The sequence below is a fragment of the Hipposideros armiger genome, unplaced genomic scaffold, assembly GCF_001890085.2.
Source record: "Hipposideros armiger isolate ML-2016 unplaced genomic scaffold, ASM189008v1 scaffold_479, whole genome shotgun sequence".
NCBI lineage: Eukaryota > Metazoa > Chordata > Mammalia > Chiroptera > Hipposideridae > Hipposideros > Hipposideros armiger.
Window position 1 is genome coordinate 668,475 of NW_017731829.1, and position 20,813 is coordinate 689,287.

The 20,813-nt window shown below is 40.9% G+C and overlaps 1 protein-coding gene across 2 annotated transcripts; it reads left to right on the plus strand.

Moving 5' to 3' along the window:
• The first annotated feature begins 86 nt into the window (after positions 1 to 86).
• OGFOD1 (2-oxoglutarate and iron dependent oxygenase domain containing 1) lies at positions 87 to 18,930 on the plus strand. 2 transcript variants are annotated; one of them, XM_019666859.1, is made up of 14 exons: positions 96 to 323; positions 1,874 to 2,019; positions 5,508 to 5,554; positions 6,199 to 6,299; positions 7,231 to 7,356; positions 8,987 to 9,103; positions 9,692 to 9,783; positions 9,989 to 10,117; positions 10,606 to 10,719; positions 12,096 to 12,175; positions 12,438 to 12,751; positions 16,503 to 16,625; positions 17,096 to 17,154; positions 17,635 to 18,930. In XM_019666859.1, exons 1-14 carry the CDS (start codon positions 170 to 172, stop codon positions 17,794 to 17,796), a joined length of 1,764 nt encoding a protein of 587 aa, XP_019522404.1. In that variant the 5' UTR covers positions 96 to 169; the 3' UTR covers positions 17,797 to 18,930. The 2 variants fall into 2 exon arrangements, with proteins under 2 accessions (XP_019522405.1, XP_019522404.1); XM_019666860.1 differs by lacking the exon at positions 7,231 to 7,356 and having other exon boundaries at positions 87 to 323.
• The last annotated feature ends 1,883 nt before the right edge of the window (positions 18,931 to 20,813 follow it).

The window sequence follows — 20,813 nt, forward strand, 5'->3', positions numbered from 1 at the left end:
GCCGCAATACCTGGAGCTACCATTGGTAAATTAGGCATGGGTTCCGCCTCCTCCTACTTTGATACTTCCTATTGGATGGTGCTGGGAAAGGGAGCATTCTGGGAATTGTAGTCTCCGTAGAAAAATAGCTGCTTGATCTGCGTGGCGTGGGTCTGAAGCTTCTGAGAAGATGAATGGGAAACGACCAGCTGAGCCCGGACTCGGCCTGACGGGGAAAAAGAAAAAGAAGGAGGTGATGGCGCAGTTTTCGGATGCTGTCATCGAGGAAATCTTGAAAAAGCAAGTGGCTGAGGCCTGGAGCCGCAGGACGCCATTCCATCACGGTAATTGTGTGCTGTAAAGCGCAAGCTGCCGCGCCTTGGTTTGGGGGGGGGCCTCTGAAAGTCCTGGCACTCTAGCCGAGTTTTGGGCAGTGGGGCCACAGGGAAGAGCTCTTGGAGAAAGCGTGACTTTGGCCACCTCCCACTCTCCTGCCTGGCCTGCTGCTAACTTTCGTTCCAAATTCAGTTTGCATTTGGAAACTTGAGAAGACGAAAAAGTGTAGGCCGTAGAGTTTTGGGAAGTAAAAGGCAGGAAAGTTCATAGTTGAATTCTGGAACCCAGGATTTTACTAAGTTAGAACCCTCTCCACGGTGCGTCGTTGTCAATGGATTTAACCTGTTAAAATTGCAGTTCCTTCCTTTGTAAAATGGGATAGCTGATAGTATTTACCTCGGAAAGATGTTGAATGAGATTAATAAGCTAATGCATGTATGCATAAAATTTTTTTTCCTGAGTAAAGACCGATAAGCATTTAGACACATATCTGAGTGGCTTATGTGCTATTTCCTGCGAGGGTAATGCTCGGTTGTCCCATGATAGTGTAGCCATAGCATTTATTGCGAGCTGTTAGGGGGCGGGCACCTGAGCGAACTCATTTTTTTACGCGCCTGTAGTTCACCTCTACATGATCTATGAAAATAAACGTGTGTTGACCGCGGGAAGGAACCTAAACAAGTAACGATTCCAACCTCAGCTTCACATATCACCGTATAGGATAAGAACTCTGCTTAAGGCATCATGCTCTCCCTTTTAAATTTCTTCATGATTTTTGTTTCAGTTAAGTGCTTTGAAGAGGTGAGCCCTGGGTGCTCTCGGTGTACATGGATTGTGAACGTGTTTAAAGTGCAATTTCTGTACACTCGGGGACTTCTCAATTTCCTCATCTGTTAGGATGGAGATAGTGATCATGTCGACCTTCGAGTTGTTGAGAAGATTGAGTGAGATAATGCGTGTAAAGCACCACTGGTGCCATGTGCTTGGTAGATGGTGGTGATGATGATTTTTACAGGGGTACGTAATGTAGCCCACCGGAGGCAGTGGGTAAAATATTGGGGGAGAAATCATGAAGTTAGAGGAAATTATGCCTGAACTGATTCAAATATATATAGTAACTTCCTTAGACAGTAACTTGGGGAAAGAAAAAGGATTGAAGGAACATTTCCAGCCGGCACTGCTATTCTCATTTTTAATTTGCTACTCTCATTTTAAGTTTTGGGGGAACTAAATTAAGATTCTAAAATACATTCAATTCAACAAGTAACCATTGAACTAAAACAACAAACAAACGAAAACCCCCAAAAGGGCAGGAACCTTACTTTAGTGATATCACCTGTACTGACCTTAAGTGTAATATTTTAAACACAGTTACCTCTAAAAAGTAGTATTGAGTGGATGAAGAAGAAAGGGAAGAGCTTATAATCCCTCCCACATATCTTAGACTTTAGGTACTAAGTTTGAAAATTTATGACCATCCCCTTTTGTACTCTCTTTACTATGCTACTGGGGTCAAAGATACAAAAGGAAGAAAGCCACACTGTTTTCTTTCCAACAGAAGCCATTGTCATGGACATGGAACCCTTTCTTCACTGCGTGATCCCAAACTTCATCCAAAGCCAAAGCTTCTTGGAAGGGCTTCAAAAGGAACTTTTGAACTTGGACTTCCATGAAAAGTATAACGATTTATATAAGTTTCAGCAGGTATTTATGCCCCTTTCCATTAGCTCTTCCATTTCAGAAATTTATTGTCTATAAAATCAGTCAATATCTTTAGCCTTGAGGTGTTTGATTGGGTTTGCCTTGGAGGGTCCTTGCCTTGATGTTGTTAAAAGCATTCATTCGTTTAACTTAAGCTTATGAGTGTTAACTATGTGTTAGGTGCTGTCATTTGCCTATGGGAGTCTTTGCCAGTTTCTGCCCTATAAGACTTTAAAATCTAAAATAATAAAGGTGATAGTGGTGGTGAGCCAAGAAGTAAGTACATTATAAACAAAGGGGTTAAGCATATTTTGGGAAGTGGTATCCTGAAGAGGGTTGTACATTGGAAGATAATAACCATTTAAATTTTTGAGTTCATATTTAGGTGGCTTGATGTATTGCAGTATGCTCTTCACCGCAGTATGTCCTGGAGAGAGAGCGTTAGAGCCATTCTTTTTCTGGTGCGCAATCTAATTTGGCAGAAGAGACTGTCTGAAAGTCAAGGCTGGTTTTCCTACTCTTAGAAGACAGGCCCAAACTAGGTATAGAAATATAGGTCATCGGTTTCCCCAGTTTGGGGAGATATCTTTCAGTATATAGCATACATCATTCTTGGAAATCTTTTATAAAACTTCAAGGACATCAGCCCTTAAAAAGTCACAAAAAAATAAAATTAAAATGAAGAATTATTTTGTGTTCTTTGCATTTCCCTTTGTTATCTGTTTATCTGAGACGAGAGTAAATAATGTTTCTCTTTTTCTTACTTTTATTCTTTTACTCAGAGCTGATTGCCTGGTCAGCTGGTTGTGTCCCATCTCACTTTGAGCCTTGGACATGTGATTGAATTAACCAGGTTAAACAAATGAATGATGTGACTCATAATTCAAGAAATCGAATGAAAATTAACTTTTATCCATAGTAAAGTTGCATAGTTTATTAAAAACCATTGTTGTCTTCCTTTTTAATTATACAACATCAAGCTTCTTTTGTGGATTTAGAACTATGCTAAAATTGAAAAATCAAAGTGGTTTTTACTTAATGCAATTTGATAGATGAAAATACATCTAACTGTGAAGTCAGTGAGAGGCAAAATAATAAAAAGGGCCCTGGGTGATGAAGTGGGGGGAAAGCCATTACTTTAGATCCCCATCGGTGCTTGGTGAAACTCTGCTGTGAATAATTTTTGCTATGCTCACTTTGGGAAAGAACTTCATCCTAATACAGTGAATATAAAACCTTTTTCAGTCTCCGGTCCCTTCAAACTTCGCCTATATCCCTTTTCCTTTGCTTGTGCTGTGAATGGACTTGATAATTGGGTCCCTAACATCTTCCAGTCCATTTAACCAAGTTTGTCATGAGCAGTAGCCCCATGTTCTCTATTTATTTTAAAGCAAGCATTATTCAGTGCCTGCTTTATGCCATGCTAAGTGCTTTATATTTATTAATCCATTAAGTGCTCATAACAGTCCTATGAAGGACATACATTACTATGCCTGTTTTACAGATGGGGAAACTGTACATCAGGTTTTCCTTCTCTTCTGGATCATTCTCTTCAATGTACAAAAACAAAAGCTGATCATCTCATCTTAAGAAAAAAAATGCTCTGGGTCTACCTTTCCCCTGACACTACCACCCCTTTACTCTGCTTCCCTTGACAGTAGCATGCTGTCTGCACAGTAGAGTTGTCGGCACTGTCCCCAAGTCCTCTCCTCCCATTCTGGTAAGCGCGCCACTACAGGCTTTCACCCAGTACACGCCACTGAAACTGCACTCTTCAAGGGCACTCGCAACATCCACATCAGTCAATTCAATCACCAGTTTTAGGGCTGGTTTTCCTTGACTTCTCAGCAGCATTGGACCTACTGTGTTACTCCTTCCTTCTGGAGACCTTTTTTTTTCACTTTCAGTATGCCATGCTCTCCTGGTTTTCTTTCTCCCTCACTGGCGAGCCCTTCCTCGTTTCCCTCAGTGGGTCTTCCTTTTGTCCCTGACTTCTTAATGATAAAGTGCCCCAGGGCTTAGCCCCTGGACCAAGCAGATTTCCAGGAGCCCCTAATCTTGCCTCTAATCTTGGATCTCTATTAATTGTTTCATACTTAAGTCTAAAACTAAACTCCTGATCTTCTTCCCATAAAAATGTTCCATCTGCAATTTTACCCATCCCGGTTAATGGCAACTCGATTTTTCCTCTGGCTCTGGCTAAAAACTTTGAGGTCATCCTTGATTCCTGTCTCATACCTCACACCCAGTTCATCAGGAAATTCTACCTTCAAAACATATCCAGAAAAACCCACTTCTTTCTGCTTCCACGGCCAGCAGCCAATACTTGGTCCAAGCCATCTTTGTCTCTCCCCAGGATCATTCCATCAATGTACTAACCAGTCTCCCTGCTTCTACCCTTGCCCCCCACATAATAATTCTTTTAAAATGAAAATGGACCCACGAGAACTGAAAACATGTTCACAGAAAAACTGGTACACAAGTGTTCATAGCAGCATTATTCATAATAGCCAAAAAGTAGAAACAACCCAAATGTCCATAAACTAATGGATGGATACACAAAATGTGGCCTATCCATCCAATGGAATACTATTCAGCCAGAACAAGGAATGAAGTACTAATACTGCTGCAACAGGTGAACCTGGAAAACATGCTAAGTGAAAGAATTCGACACAAAAGGCCACAGACTGTATGATTCCGTTCCTATGTCATTCAGGTTAGGCAAATAAAGGGAGAGGCAGAAAGTCGATTAGTGGCTGCAGGGAGCATTTATCGCCTTTTTTTTTAAAGATTTTTATTGGGGAATTGAGGGATGGGAACAGCATTGGGGAATTGGGGGAAGGGGAACAGACAAGTTGCTGTCGTTTTGTTCTTCAGTCTAGTTGTGGAGGCTGTTGCTTCACTGGCCCAAGTTGGCACCATCATTGCGCTCTTCCCTGGCGAGGCAGATCAGTCGCCGGCTTCTGGATGGCCGCTCACGCTGGCTGCTGGCTACACACGGTAGCCCATGACAACCCACTGCAGTAGGGGCTGCAGCCTATGCTGTCACTGGTGACTCCTGGCAGCCCAGCTCCAGGTTGAGCTGTTGTTCAGCATCTTAGCTGTGGAGGGCAGTGTCACTGGCCCTCATATGTGGGATCCTAACCGGGGCCCTCTGGCATCCCAAGCCAGTTCTTAACCAACGCGCCGCTCGGCCGGCCCATTTATCGCCTTTTATTACTAATAATTGACTTTTTATGTTTATTGTCTATCTCCCTCAACAAGAATATAAGCTCCACTGTACTAACTATATAAGTATTTGCTGAAGACATGGAGAAGCTAAGGAACTTGCCTGAGTCAGAGCTGCCAAATGGAGGGGCCATGCCTCAAACCTAGGCAGTTCAGCTTCAGAGTCTTAATCACAGCGCTATACTGCCAGCGTACTCACTCACCTCCGCTCCTGTGTGTGTCTAACGTGAAGGAAATCCTTTTTTTCTTTTTTCATGATAAAGTCTGACGATTTGAAGAAGAGAAAAGAGCCTCACATCTGTGCTTTAAGGTAAACAAGTCATCATATTTGTTGGGTGCCTAATATGTGCCAGCTGGCTAGTAAATGCTTTCCATGTTATGTTATGCAATCTTTGCTGCCATTATTATCCCATTTGCTAGAGGAGGAAACAGACTCCGAGAAAGTAAATAACTTCTTCAAAGCTGCCTAAGTAAACATCAAGGGAGCTAAGATACAAACTCAAGTCTGCTTCTAGGACCCAAGTTCTCAGTGATAAAATGTTCAGCCTCGTTAGTAGTCAAGGAAAACAGAGTAACACTGAAGGTACCATTGTTTGCATATTAGGTTGGCAAATATTAAAAACAAAATCTCCAGTGCTGACAGGAAGTGTAGATTCCTTTATACACTGCTGCAGTCTTTCTTAGGAGATGGTTTTGAAAGATGTATCAAAACCCTAAAAATTAGGCTTATCTTTTTGTAGTGTAATTCCACTTATAAGAGTTTATCTTGAGGAAATAATTAAGGATGTGCTCTGGAAATACTCATCCTAAACTATGCAAGTTTAAAGTGAGGACCATTCTCAGGAATGGATCTCTTGAGTATACCACAACCTCCAGGAGGAATTGAGTTGTGGCACAGATCCAAATGGAGCCCATACTGGGGCATAACAAGGCATCTTTTGTTTACATTTCTAGGAAAATTCTGTTTCAAGATTTCCGGGCTTGGCTTTCTGACATTTCCAAGATTGACCTGGAATCAACCATTGACATGTCCTGTGCTAAATATGAGTTCTCAGGTAAGAAAGATAAAGCCCTGATGTGTGTAACATCTAAAGGCTTTACCTAAATAATGGTGGAAAGATAGCGTCAGTGTATCAAAATCCTAGGCCACGCATCCCTGCATAGTATGTGGACTTTTCTTAATAAGGAAGGTCTGACCCAGCTCATACAGAAATGCCCAGCATATTGGAAGGCGTAAGGCAGTGGTTCTTTGGGAATATGATGAAAGCTATTGACCATTTTTTCAGAAGAGTGCCGATAATGCACATACAAGTACACAACTTTCCATGTAATATCAGGAAATTCTAAATTAGATAATATTAGATACTGTAAACTCTCCTCTTAGACTTCTTAGGGACCAAATGTCTCCCCTAATGTCATTTATTCTTCTTTCCTTTTTTAATTTTCATGGTAGTAAGTGAATATACTCTTTAAGGAAAAAATTCGAACAACATAAAAATGCACGGTGTAAACCTTGATAGTCCCCTTCACCTTGTCCTTGCCCCCCGCCCCCGCCTTTCTCTTCAGAGGTATCCATTCTCACCCTTGGAGTGCGTGCGTCTTTCCAGTTCCTTTCTGAGCATAAATGTCTTTTTGAAAACATGTTTCTTTTTTTCACCTGGAAGGAAAAGTGTTTTGTTTTGGGTTTAACTCTTGTCCTGGGGAATTTTAACTTAGTAACAACTTTTTGAGGATAACTTAGTAACACACAAAAAGTCATATCATACGCCCTTTTTTAAACTTTTTTTCTTTTTGATTTGAAGTAATTTCAAACTTACAGAAAGTGGCAAGCATAGTGCGTATAATTTTTCTCCTATTTTACTTGAAAGTGGGTTGCCATTATGATGCTCTATGACCCCTGAATAACTTCAGTAATTCCTACCAGGACGTGCTCCTACGTGAACCTCATGAAATGAGATTGACGTGGAATTCCCTTCTAATGCACAGGCTCCTTGCAGCTCTGCCGTTCGGTCCTTTACAGCAGAAGGACGCAGTCCAGGACGCACTTGTCTCTAGTCCCGCGCAGCCTGGACCAGCTCCTCAGCCTCTTCTTGTCTCCTGCTGCTTCTGAAGGTTTACAGATGAGTTATTCTGTAAAACTTCCCTCAGTTTCAGTTTGTCGGATGCTTCCTCCCGGTTAGACGCAAGTCATGCATTTTTGGCAGGAATATTGCAGAATTCTGTGTTCTTACTGCCCCTTATCAAGTGGCACACGGTTTCCGTGTGTCATATTACTAGTGACATTAATTTTGTTCACTTAACTAGGGTGGTAGCTGATATCAAGTTTTCTGTAAATTGTTCTTTTCTCTCTGTAAGGGAAGTATTTTGTGAGGAGATACTTTAAGATTATGTAAATTTCCCATTTCTCCTCAAATTTTGAGTCACTTGTTCTAGCATCCACTGATTATTCCTTGCTAAATTATTAGTATGCATGTTGCCAAATGGTGGTTTTTAAAATAAAATCATTTCTTCTGCATTTATTTGTTGTCATTCTTTAAGGACAGCTTTTTCCTCTCCCCATTTATTTATTCATTTGTGTCAGTGTGGATTTATGGATTACTATGTATATAATGGGTTATTAGTTACTGTCATTTTATCGATGCTCATATTGTCCCTGATTTGATCAAGGGCGGCCCCTTTAAACTGACTTCTGTGTCCTTTTGATATGTCCCCATCCTTCTTAATATATCTTATTTTCCAGCAAAACAAGATTTTCCAGTATTATCTTACATGTCCCCTGCTCTAGACCTGGAGTTGGCCATTCTTTCCAAGAACCTTGGTTTCGTTAAGTGAAGAATGATACTTAAAAAGAAAAATCTGGACTCTGTGGATGTTTCTGCTGTTAGGGTGTCACTTCTCTCAGACCCTTTTAGTGGGAGGAGGCAGTAAATACATGTGTGCATACACATGCATTTACCTTTGTATTTCTGTATCTGTACTTACATCTGTTTATTTACATAAACATCTATATAGATATATAGGAAACTGAATTCACATTGACTCCTCCAGTTCCAATTCAACATTATAGGGTTCATTCTCGATTTCTCCTTTCCTCTATTTGGAATTCGTTTCCTCAACAGTGAGAAACCTGGCTTCCATTATCTTAAATATATTTATTATTCGAAACAATCCCTCCACATGTAAACGATCTCAGTTTCCTGTAGAATTCCCTCCCTCTTCCATCCTGCACGGCTGCATGCCTTGCTCAGCCCCACCTAATGGCTTTAGAAGTTTAACTCAAGAAATTAAGGAGAACAAAGTACAAAAAAGATCTGTGTGCAGTGATGTGCATTAAAGCATTCTTTCTTAGTAGATAAGAGATGACAAGTGTGTATATTGATATCGAAAGACACTTGCCATGTAATAAAAAAAAAAAAGGAGGTCATAAAACAACCACTGTAGGATACCATTTTTTTCAAAAGCAAATACATGTATGTAGAAAAAAATACTGGAAGAATATAGGTAAAGATATTGTTAGTGATTATCTCTAGGTCTAACTACATACGTGTTCTTCAATGTTTTTTAGAATTCTCAATATTGACAGTTTTCTCTCTTTAATTATGAGAGGAGAAATCTGTATCATTTTAAAGCTGGAGGAGCTGATATTACAATGAGTATCAGATGGACTGGCATTAAGTGCAGGGTCAGGTATCGGCTGCTCGGTGTCTATGCAGGGACATGAAGGTGTGCATTCAACTTGCAGATGCCCTGCTGTGCCACGATGATGAGCTGGAAGGGCGCCGGATCGCCTTCATCCTTTACCTGGTTCCCTCCTGGGACAGCAGCTTGGGGGGCACCCTGGACCTATACAGCGTTGATGGTAAGACAGATGTGTGCTCTTCAACACCAGCAGCCACTTCTGAATTCTCATACACAATGTCTGTATGCCTCAAAGGAGATGGAAGCCATTGATGACAGTGACAACCGCAAGAGGAGTTAATGCCAGCCCTGACAACCAGCTCTCTCAGTTGTGTTTGAGATAATCATTACTCCGGAGATAAATTAGAGTCGATTTAAGATGAGTAGTCAGACCTGGCTTCTGAACACAAACCAAGGATAGAGAGCATGTAAAGCTGCCTACGGCTGTGAATCTGTCAGGACCTGTCCATTTGACAGGAAGTCAGCGTTTTTTATTTTAATAACTGGCCCCAGGGGTTGACTCCAGGAAACGTTCAGCCCTCATCAATAATATTGTATATGGGTGGTATAATGAAGAACAAATGTCAGGTGGCAGAACTATAATAGCAAGTACAAGTGAAACAGATGGAAAGGGGGTGGTATTTGGCGATCTGAAGGGTACATATAGATACACTTAGAAATGTGAGTATTGTCAAGGTGAAACGAGGTGGCCTGGAAGTGGTTAATGAGAATGAAATCACAGTCATGGATGTCTTGTCTCCTGGTCCAGAGCACTTTCAGCCGAAGCAGATTGTCAAGTCTCTCATCCCTTCGTGGAACACACTGGTTTTCTTTGAAGTGTCTCCAGTATCCTTTCACCAGGTAAAGACTGTAAGCCACAAATATATAGAGAACTAAGGATCGTGCCTTTTAGTCACCATTATCTAAATATGACAGCTTCCTGTTGGACTTAGCTGGCCAGGTTGTTTTCACACCTAGCATGAAGGATCCTAATATACATTAGTGTGCCTCGGCTGATAATCCTTCTCTGCTTTGTGTTGATGTGCCGCTGGTCTTGTCCTTGCAGGTGTCTGAAGTCCTGTCTGAAGAAAAGTCGCGTTTGTCTATAAGCGGCTGGTTTCATGGTCCTTCACTGCCCAGGCCTCCCAACTACTTTGAACCTCCCATACCTCGGAGCCCTCACATCCCGCAAGATGTAAGGATAAATTCCCATTGCCGGGTTTCTTGTTTTAGAAGCTGTAGCATATCATTTGTTTTTTTTGGTTTAAAACTGTATTCCTGATAATGAGACTAGACATTGAGCTTGTCTTTCCACTTTTCGTAAACTTTTGATAGTGTCTTTCTCAGGCATAGTTTACCAGCATTTTATGTTTAACAAGATGACAGTTAAAAAGTGGGGATTTGCTTGGGTCGGCCGAGTGGCTCAGTTGGTTAAGAGCTCGCTCAAGAGTTTGAGCTCTGAGCAACAGGGTCTCCGGTTTGATTCACGGCCCGAGCTAGACTGAAGAACAAAAAGGACAGCAATTTGTCTGTTCCCCTTCCCCGATTCCCGAACGTATTCCCCAATAAAAAAAAAAAAAAAAAAAAAGTGGGGCTTTGCATATATTTTACTAGTATGAAATGATGTAAGAACAAAAGCAATAGGAATTAACACACCTTTTGCATCTGCTGCTTCTTTGTAAGCATGAAATTTTGTATGATTGGATCAACCCTACCTATCTGGACATGGATTACCAAATTCAAATTCAAGACGAGTTTGAAGAAAGGTCTGAAATCCTCCTAAAGGAGTTCCTGAAGGTAGGTCAGCTCATCCTGTCTGGGATATCGCGTTTGGTATGCAGTCTGGCTTCCTGGGTGGGTAACGAGGCAGCACCAATAGTTTCTGTTCTTTTTGTTTTGTTTTGTTCCTAGTTAGAATGCTTATGTCATCCTCCATGTTAAATAAAATATAGAAATGATAATCTCTAACATTGGTATCAGCTAGATGCTTAGTGGGTTGAGTCCCTTGCGTATTCTGCCATTCTCTAGAATCTTAATGGTTATAGACACACACAGAAAAGCTCCTACACTGAGAAGCTGTGTGTAATCCCCTTCCTGATCACTTGAATACAGTGCATACTGTTTTAATGATAGACAGATTACTAATTAATGAACACTATTAATGAGAGTTCGACAACGATGAGGCAGCACATTATGAACTAGATCAGAAGTCAAAAGACCTTAGATTCATGTCCTGGCTCTGTGACTTGACTAACCTGACCAAATCACTCGCTCTCTCTGAGCTTTTGTTTCGTCATCCGTTACACTGGGAAAACACCTGCCTTGCCCACCCCGGGGAGTTGCTGTGAGAGCCAAATGAGATCACGTGTGGTGCTTCACAGTTGACCTTGGGTCCCATGAAATCACAGTCCCAGGAGCTATTTCTCCGTGAAAAAAAGGTTGAAAGATAATACATATGGTCTCTCTTGGAATTTTATAACTGACATTAGTGTATTAAGGAATTTGAGTGGTGGTATAGTAAATAAACTTGTTTAACCCTATTTAATTCAGCTTACCTAAACCATGCTTTGGGGTCCTTTTTCTTACTTAAGCTGATATGACTGTTGTTTTCAGAAAACTCCTTGGGAAACTGCATTAAACAAGTACATATAAAGCCTCCTGTGGAGAATATTTCAGTAGGTTAATCAGCTTCTGTACTGCACTTGACTTTTGAATTTAGAATGCTGGGAATGGGCTGAGGCCTAGGGAATCTGTGTTGTTCTATAGAGGTTTTCCTTACGACGACACTGACTTATGCAGTTTAATTTTTCCTTACATCTTATCAATTAAAGCGTCTGTATTAAATAAAAATAATAAAACTTTTTAAAAAAATGAAGAGTATTATCCTCATTTTATAAATGCAGGTATTGAGAGGTTGACAATTTGACATAAGATAAACAGCTACTTACGGAAATGGCCCAAATCAACACGCAGGTCTCTTGGCTAAAGCATGCCGACAATTTATCCAGCCTTTGCTTGGGCTTCACCATATCAAGACTGGGGAATCTTGTGTGAAGGGGATGAGGGTTAACTGGCCCCCTGAGGAATCAACCAGAGTGAGTCTGCAGGGCCGCAATGCCAGTGTGGGATCACAGGGAGATTTCCAACTGCTTCTTTATTTGCTCGTTTTCCAGCCTGAGAAATTTGCAGAGGTCTGTGAGGCTTTGGAGAAAGGAGATGTGAAATGGAGCAGCCGAGGTCCCCCCAACAAAAGGTAGAACCCATCACCCAAGACATTTGCGTCTGCATTTGGCACATGCCTGTTTGTCTGCCAGGCTCACCTTCAATAAGAGGGCATTTGCCCTAATGATGTTTGGGCCTCAGGGACAGCCAATAGCAGGCCCTAACAGAATCTCACTATTGTAATAACATGTGCTTTAGTAAGCTATGACAAGATTTAGGAAGAAAGGTACAAAGTTTGACGAGTAATTTTACATCCTTGGCTTTGATGAACGACCGACCTTGCTGCTTTTCAGGTTTTATGAGAAAGCTGAGGAGAGCACGCTTCCCGACCCCCTGAAGGACTGCATGGCATTATTTCGCTCTGAGGCGCTGTTCTTGCTGCTGTCCAACTTCACAGGCCTGCAACTTCACTTCTTGGCCCCTTCAGAAGAAGATGAGGTTGAGGACACAAAAGAGGGAGAAGCATCCTCGGCTCCTGAGAGCACTGAAGAAGAAACAAGCTGTAGCTCCTCTAAGCCAAAGAGTACTCAGGTGGTCAACGGCTACAACAGCCAACAGAGCAGTGAGCAGACAGACCCAGAGCCAGCGGAAAACGAAGCCCAGAAAAGTAAGCTGTGGTTATGCCTTATCTTTATTTTCCATTAAGCATTCACCATTCAGTCATTTATTCATTCAGTAAATATTTCTTGAGTATCTACTATATGCTAGGCCCTGTTTCAGGGGCTGAAGAGAAAAACAGACAAGGTTCCTGCTCTCCACAAGCTTGCATTCTAATAGGAGAGGACAGAGATTAAAATATAGACACCAACAACTAGGAAACGTCAAATAATGATAAATGCTGTGTAGGTCACTTTAACAGGGTTGTGTGCTAAGGAGTGACTGAGGACTGAGTGGCCGCCTAGGTGAATGGGCGATCTGGAAAAGCCTGTCTGAGGAGCTGTCAGCCAAGCTCACATCTGAACGACAGGAAGGAGCTGCAGGAAAAGCATTCTAGTAGGTAGGAGCAAGCGCTAGGACATTTGATTAGGCTAACAACCGTACAGATGGTGAGAGAAATGCCTGGCTGTGCCTAAAATTACTCCGAAACACAAGAACATGAAGGAGAGGAAGGTGAGCAGCTTATTCTGCTGAGGACCAATAACAGACTAAGAAAAACTTGCTTGGATTTGGACAAATAGAGGGAAGAAAATTATTGAAAATGGATAAGCTTAATCATCTACAAATAAGATGGACAAGAGACACATACAGGAAGTTTAAGAAGTAACGCCTCTGGAGATTTTGGCGCCATTAACTGAGCCAGTACAAGTTCAGCTTAAATGTCACAGCACCTACTAACTCAGATTAGAAAACCTGTTACCCAGTTCCTCTCCTCAGTTTTACTGTCCTCTGCTTCCACTCTAATTTCCTGACAGTTAGAAGAGCAAAGATAAGGGAGGTGGATACCTGTGGAAATAAAACCAGCACTGTGAGATGCTAACCAACAATATAACGCAGATTCCGTAGTCTCCCAAACTGATGGACCTGTCGCTCTGGTCACCAGAGGTATTTAGAAAAACCAGACCCAGGTGGCTTTCTGTGCTGTTCAATACACAAGACAGCTTTTCTTTGAAGGGTTGGTTTTCCTTGGTAATTGATACTGGCATCAATACCTAGACCCTAAAAAGAATCAGGTGAATGGGGCCACAGGGGCTTTTTAAAAACGTATTTGTCCACTTCTATTCCTTTTTGGTTTTGTTTTTATGTGAACCTGCAACTTGGAAGAAAATTTATATAGACAACCAAAAGATGCTTTATTCTGTTATTGAGCATCTACTGTATGCAAGGCCTTGGGCCAGAGCTGAGTCGGGAAAACAAATGTAAATGAGAAAAGCCACTGTTTACAAGTTTACCATCTTAAAGAAAAGCTGTAAAGCTTTTTAAAGTAAAAGCTATGAAGTTGCTAAGGCATGTAATAGCAGTGTTAATGTTGGCATAGCTAGGGCACATTCAGTAAGACACCCAGACCATTACAGACCTGACAATTTTAAGTTTCTGTTTTTAAAAAAATATATAAAAAATAACATTAATTTCAGAATGTTTTGAAAATAAGTAAAAGGAAAATAATCACCTATTGGTGGCCACTATTAACATTTGAAATATATCCTTCCAGTCTTTTTTGCTACGTAGGCATATACATATATACACATATAAATAATGAACTCCCTCGGCTTTTGTCTGGGAATGTCTTAATTTCTCTCTCACTCTTGAAGACAGTTTTGCCAGATATAAGATTATTGGTTGACAGTATTTTTTCTTTTAGCATTTGAATATACCAGCCCACTTCCTTTTGGCCTCCACAGATTTCTGATAAGAATCCTTTGTATGTGATTGGCTTCTCTCATGTTACTTTCAAGATTCTCTTTGTCTTTTGAAAGTTTAATTTTACGGTATCTTGGTGTGGGTCTCTTCCAGTTTGTCTTACTTGGAGTTCATTAAGCTTCTTAGATGTTTATATTCATGTCTTTCATAAAAATTGGGAAGTTTTTAGCCATTATTGATTTAAATATTCTCTCTGCCCCTTTCTTTCTCCCTCTTCCTTTTCAGGCTCCCACAATGCATCTGGTGGTCCACTTGATGGTTCCCACGGGTCCGTTAGGCTCTACTTACTTTTTTCCAATATTTTTTCTTCCTGTTCCTCAGTCTTGGTAATTTCCATTATCCCATCTTGAAGTATGCTGATTCTTTCTTCTGCCTGCTCAGATCTGCCTTTGAATCCCTCTAGTTAATTTTTTCATTTCAGTTATTGTACTTTTCGGCTCCAGAATCTCTTTTTGGTTTCTTTTTAAAGTTTCTGCTTTCTTTATTGATATTTCCATTTTTTTAATACATTGTTTCCTTGACTTTCTCCACATTCTCTTAGTTCTTTGATCATCTTTATTAAGACAGTTGTTTTAAAGTTTTCTCCTAGCTCAGGGGTTGGCAAACTGCGGCTCACGAGCCACATGCGGCTCTTTGGGTACGTTCTGTCCCAAAAGATTGCCGACCCCTGAAGATCCAATCCTGTCCCTCACAACAATTTAAAAATTATTCGAGAGCCATAAATATATTTTTACAAATAAGGAAAATTTAAAGTGATGTTATAAATGAAACTATGATAGTTTTATTTTCATTTTCAATTTTACTTAAAAGCCACATGTATGTACCCAAAGAGCTGCATGTGGCTCGTGAGCCGCAGTTTGCTGACCTCTGGCAGCTCTTCGGTCTCAAAAGTTTGCCGACCCCCGTTCTAGTGTATCTGACATCAGGTCTTTTTCAGGGACAGTTTGACTTTTTCCTTTTGAATGGACCAAACTTAACTGTTTTTTTCTATGCCTTGTGATTGTCGTTGAATACTGGACATTTGAATCTAAAATGTAAATAACTTAACACAATAAACCAAGGAGATCTAACAGACATATACAGAATACTCTACCCAACAACAGCATACACAGTCTTCTCAAGTGCACATGGGACATTTCCCAGGATAGACTATATGTTAGACCATAAATTATGTCTCAGTAGATTTTAAAAGATATCGTACGAAGTATCTTCTCTAACTGCAACAAGATGAAGTTAAAAAGAAATGAGCTATCAAGCCATGAAAAGACATGGAGGAAACTTAAATGCATATTACTGAGTGAAAGAAGCCAGTCTAAAAAGGCTACATGTTGTATGATCCCAACTATATGAGATTCAGGAAAAGGCAAAACTAAGGAGAGTGGTTGGAAGGAGTTGGGGGAAACAGGCACGAATAGGTGGAGCACAGGGGTTTAGTGGCAGTGAAACTGCTCTGTATGATACTGTAATAATGGACACATTACGCATTTGACATTATACATTTATCAAATCCATAAAATATACAACACAAAGAGTGAACCCTAATGCAAACTATAGACTCTAGCTAATAATAATGTATCAATATTGATTCATCAATTGTAACAAATACATCACACTAAGAGAAGATGTTAATAATGGGGAAACTGGGGGACAGTGGTATGGAAACTGTACTTTCTAGGAAGTTTTTCTGTAAACCTAAAATTGCTCTAAAAATAGTCTATTAAAAATAATATTCTTTTTTTTTATTTTTGGCAGCTAAGTACTCCATCTGAAATTTACTGTAAAGGGAGAACTAGAGAGTCGACTTCTTTTTGTCTCTAAATAGTCACACCTGGTAATTTCTGACAGTCATTTAAGGCTAACTTGGTGGAACAATAGGTCAGCTGAAGGTTCATGGCAGTGGTTTCCCATGAGTGCTGCATCATTCCCAGTTGTCATTCCCTTGCAGTCTAGCATGGTATCAAGGTTATTTGAATTGTTTTTCTGGCCTTGTTTTTCCTTAGAATCAAGTGTTCCCACATGCCAGGGGGAACTGCGGCATTGGAAGACTGGTCACTACACTTTAATCCATGACAACAACAAGACTGAATTTGCGCTGGACTTACTTCTTTACTGTGGCTGTGAAGGTAAAAGGGAGGCAGACAGCGGTGTTTCCTGAAGAGCGGCCGTCTGTCCTGGGTGCCCCTCTCCAGCTGAACCAATTCAGAAGTATTTGCCTTGGCCAGGCGCTCAGATCACAGGAGCTCAGCGATGGAAGGGGTCTTAGGGGTCATGAATTTCATTCTAACTCACAGTAGGATTTAGATCTTTGACTAGGGTATGGGAGATGGACTGAACCACAATTTCCTTCCAAGAACGCCTCCTCCCTAACCTGTAGCCCTTGTGTAATTGTCCTTCCAAGTACATTTTACATATCATTCTTCATTTTCAGTTCTTATTCAATGTTGACGGAATGGTAAAGTCAGGCTCATAGAGTTGTTTACTACTGAACTCCCAGACCCTTCCGTTTTAAGCAGCATGGGGTCAGTGATTTAAGCAGATGATGTAAGTCTTGCATTGAGAACTTTCTGAATGCTGTTTGTTTTCCCCTTGTAAGGCTGGGAGCCAGACTATGGTGGCTTTACTTCCTACATTGCCAAAGGTGAAGATGAAGAGGTAAGTGGCTTCTGCTAGCAAACTATCTTTTTAGCTCTTGAGGATGCTTTCATTCTTCAAAAACCCAATTTTTATGACCTTCTACCAGTGTCTTTAACTGACAACTCCATGCTGGTCTGCCTGGCAGTGGTGTGATTTCTAGTAGAATGTACTCAGCATGGAATAAAGATGCTAAAGAATAATCACTAAGCGTTTATTCTACCCTGAGGAATTCCAAATAAACTAAGAGCCATGTGGTCCATTCCCATTCATCTTTCAATGTAGTAAGAAGTAAATGCATTAGGTAAAACCTTTCTGGGGCTTGTTGGAAAATGTCTTGACAGCCAGAGCAGTAGGTCTTCCTAGTAAAGGATCTCTCTTGTCCCGTCCCCAATCTTAAGTTCTTGATATGACTGGAAGCCATCTGTTCAGAAGTGACTCACTGGAGAGAGTTGAGATAAGCTCCACATTCTGATGTGCTGTTCTATTTGCCTATTTCAGCTGCTCACGGTGAATCCAGAAAACAATTCTTTGGCATTGGTCTACAGAGATAGAGAGACTCTTAAATTTGTCAAGCATATTAACCACCGAAGCCTAGAACAAAAGAAAACCTTCCCAAACAGAACAGGTTTCTGGGACTTTTCATTCGTCTATTATGAATGACAGGGCTGGGCAAAGCTGAAAAAAGAGAGACGCTTCAGTACTGGCAAGTCTGGAAGAGCTGGTCTGGCATCGAGTGGAGGAGAGCTATGCGGTAACCTGACAGTGTTCTTAAAACTGTGTGTGGTTGTCCTTTCATAGGACTCACGGGATTGTCCTTAATGTCGACCTTCAGCTTGGATATACATACTTATCTCTTCAATGAAAAAAAATTTCTGTCTTTTTCTTTAATATTCAGTTTTTCGTTTTCCATATTGACTTCTTCAGTGATTTAAAAAAAAAATTGTGGTAAAATATACATAAACCATTTTTAGTGTATGGTTCAGTGGCATTAAGTGCGTCCCTTACACATTGTTGTGTAACCTTCACCACCATCCATCTCCAGAACTTTTACATCTTCCCAAATTGAAACTCCGTCCCCACTAAACAGTAACTGCCACTCCTTCCTACCCCCAGCCTCTCGCTACCACCATTCTGCTGTCTGTCTCTGAATCTGACTACTCACATTCCTCGTGTAAGTGGAATAATACAATATCTGTCCTTTTGTGATGGTCTTATTTCACTTAGCATAAAATCTTCAAGATTCATCCATGTTTCCAATATTTTTCTTTTTATACTCATAAGCGATTGCAGATTCTGCCCTTTCTAATCACACTGTTTTAGAAAATTATAGAACCGTACATCCTGTTCATGCTGGGCCCATTACACTTCTCTCCACTGCCTCTGGCTGTGACTCTCCCAGGACAGGGTAGACGTAGATGATGTGTAGGGTTCTTCCTTTGGCCCCAAGAGACTTCTGGCTAGTAAAGAAGGGCTGCCTGTGCCGTATGCAGTCTTCCCATCCTGGAGTTGTGGCTCCTATATAACTCAGTGGTTCTAACCTGACATACGGCTTTCATTTTCCCAAATACTGTAGGGTCAACTGTAAAACTGGTTGCCTCTGTTTTTTCTTTAAGAGACCACATGCTTAAAGGCCACATCAGAATGGCAAGAAACTATCCATTTTAGTAATTCCTTTTTCCCTGCACTGTTCTGGGGGTTATGTAATAACTAGTACCGATGTGTGTGGGTGTGGATGGGTGGGTCCAGGTGTCATTGCATTTTCAGCTGAAAGATGCTATTCTCATTTTATTCCAATACTGTCTCCCTGTTTCCTTTCTCTGTTCTTACATTTATTACTAGCTATTGCCGTAGCTTTTATTTGGGGTTTTTACTAATTGTTAATGGGCTTTTCCTTTTATTTTAAAGATGTGGTAAATGAAGCCTAGAAGAGAAAGAGGCTGTTAGGTTTTGAACTGGGCCTTTCTGCTGCTGACTGCCTCCCAAATTCCACTCAATGTGGTGGTTTGTTTCCACAGAATACCAAAACATATCAACGCTTGGGCTCTCCCTCCCAGATCAGTATTTTTTTCAACAAGAAGTCCATGGTTGCAGTAGCTCTTCAATCCATTATATGCTTACCACTACTAAAACTGAGTGAGAAAATACAAACCCCATTAAAAGGGTCCTTGATAGAGAGTGACACCAGAGGCAGGCTCTCCAGCCTTCATGAACTGGACCTTCCTACAAAAACATGATTCCTTCTCTGACTGATGCAGAATCAGTCCACATGGAGAGCTCTGAAAACTACATAGGAATTGTCCATGTGGCATCATTTTGGGGAAAGCAGATTTCTGTACGATATAAATAAGAAGATAACTCAGGAGCTAGAGCATATAGTGTGGGCAGGGGCCAGATGGGAAAGAGGCAAAATGCAAAACACCAGGCTGCAACGGGTGTCATCTTGTACTTGTCGTTTCAAAGTGAAATTGGAGATAATTTAGTTCTATCATCACAGGACTCTGCACTGGCAGATTTTTAACTGCTAATTATAAAATTTGAAACTTTAATAATGTTGAAAATCATTCTTGTAAAGCACTTCTAGGGTTGCATAATAGTTATAAAGTTCCTAGTTCTTTGCTTTCTGAAGCTACTGACAGGCTGACTGAGGACAGACAATCCCATGGAGAAGAGCAGATGCTTTTCTGTGCTGAAGGCATTCGCTCAGCACCATGGGAAGGATACAGCTGATTAGAATGCAGGCTCTGTTCTCACTTACTAGGGGATTAAGCTTTATGTAAACCCAGAAAGTAATGGGGGTTAAGGAATAGACATGGGCGAGGAAAGGTCTCCTAAAGAGAAAGCATTTCAGCCAAGCCTTGATGTATTTGGACAGGCAGACATGGGAACAATAAAAACCATACTCCCTCTAAAATATTGAGTAAATGATGGTGGTGACGTTTTAAAAGGGATGCACAAGGGCCGGCCGAGTGGCTCAGCTGGTTAAGAGCTCGCTCAAGAGTTTGAGCTCTGAGCAACACCGGTTCGATTCCCGGCCCGAGCTGAGCAGCCAACAGGTGGCAGGATGGCTCAGCTAAAATGGACGGACGGACGGAAGGAAAGAAGGGGAAGAGAAAGAAAGAAAGGAAGGAAGGAAGGAAGGAAAAGGAAGAGAGAGAAAGAAAGAAAAGAAGGAAGGAAGAAAGGAAAGAAAGAAAGGGAAGGAAGGAAGAAAAGAAAGGAAGAGAAAGGAAGGAAGAAAGAAGGAAAGGAAAGAAAGAAAGAAAGAAAGAAAGCTCAAAAAATGCCTAGAAAGCTTTGTCCCAGATATCTGAATCCTCAAGATTCAGCTTTTAAAGGAAGGCTGAGTATTGTTCACTTAGAGCTTCGACAAAATTCAGCAACAAAATAGTTTAAACTGTAGCTTCTAGAAGGCACTCAGATACTATTAGGGTAAAAAAAAAAAAATAGGACAAGAAAATAGAGAAGTAACCGATAACCAGTTTTTCTCATCCTTAAGCTGAACATGGTGACTTCTAAGAGGAGAGGAAAAGGTAACCGAATGTTTTATGAACATTTTCATCTCATTCAGTCTTTCCAAGCTTAGGAAGTTTGGAATAGCAGAAAGAGCCATGACTACTTGCTTTCAAACCTCCACACCACAACTTACCAAGCTGTAGAAAATATTCTGCTTCTCTGAG

Bases quoted from the DNA above. Each gene is read 5' to 3' on its own strand.
- OGFOD1 (XM_019666859.1), top strand. From the start codon at position 170: ATGAATGGGAAACGACCAGCTGAGCCCGGACTCGGCCTGACGGGGAAA. The intron at 12,176-12,437 runs GTAGAACCCATC...GCTGCTTTTCAG, and splicing joins CGAGGTCCCCCCAACAAAAG to GTTTTATGAGAAAGCTGAGG. The intron at 12,752-16,502 runs GTAAGCTGTGGT...GTTTTTCCTTAG, and splicing joins GGAAAACGAAGCCCAGAAAA to AATCAAGTGTTCCCACATGC.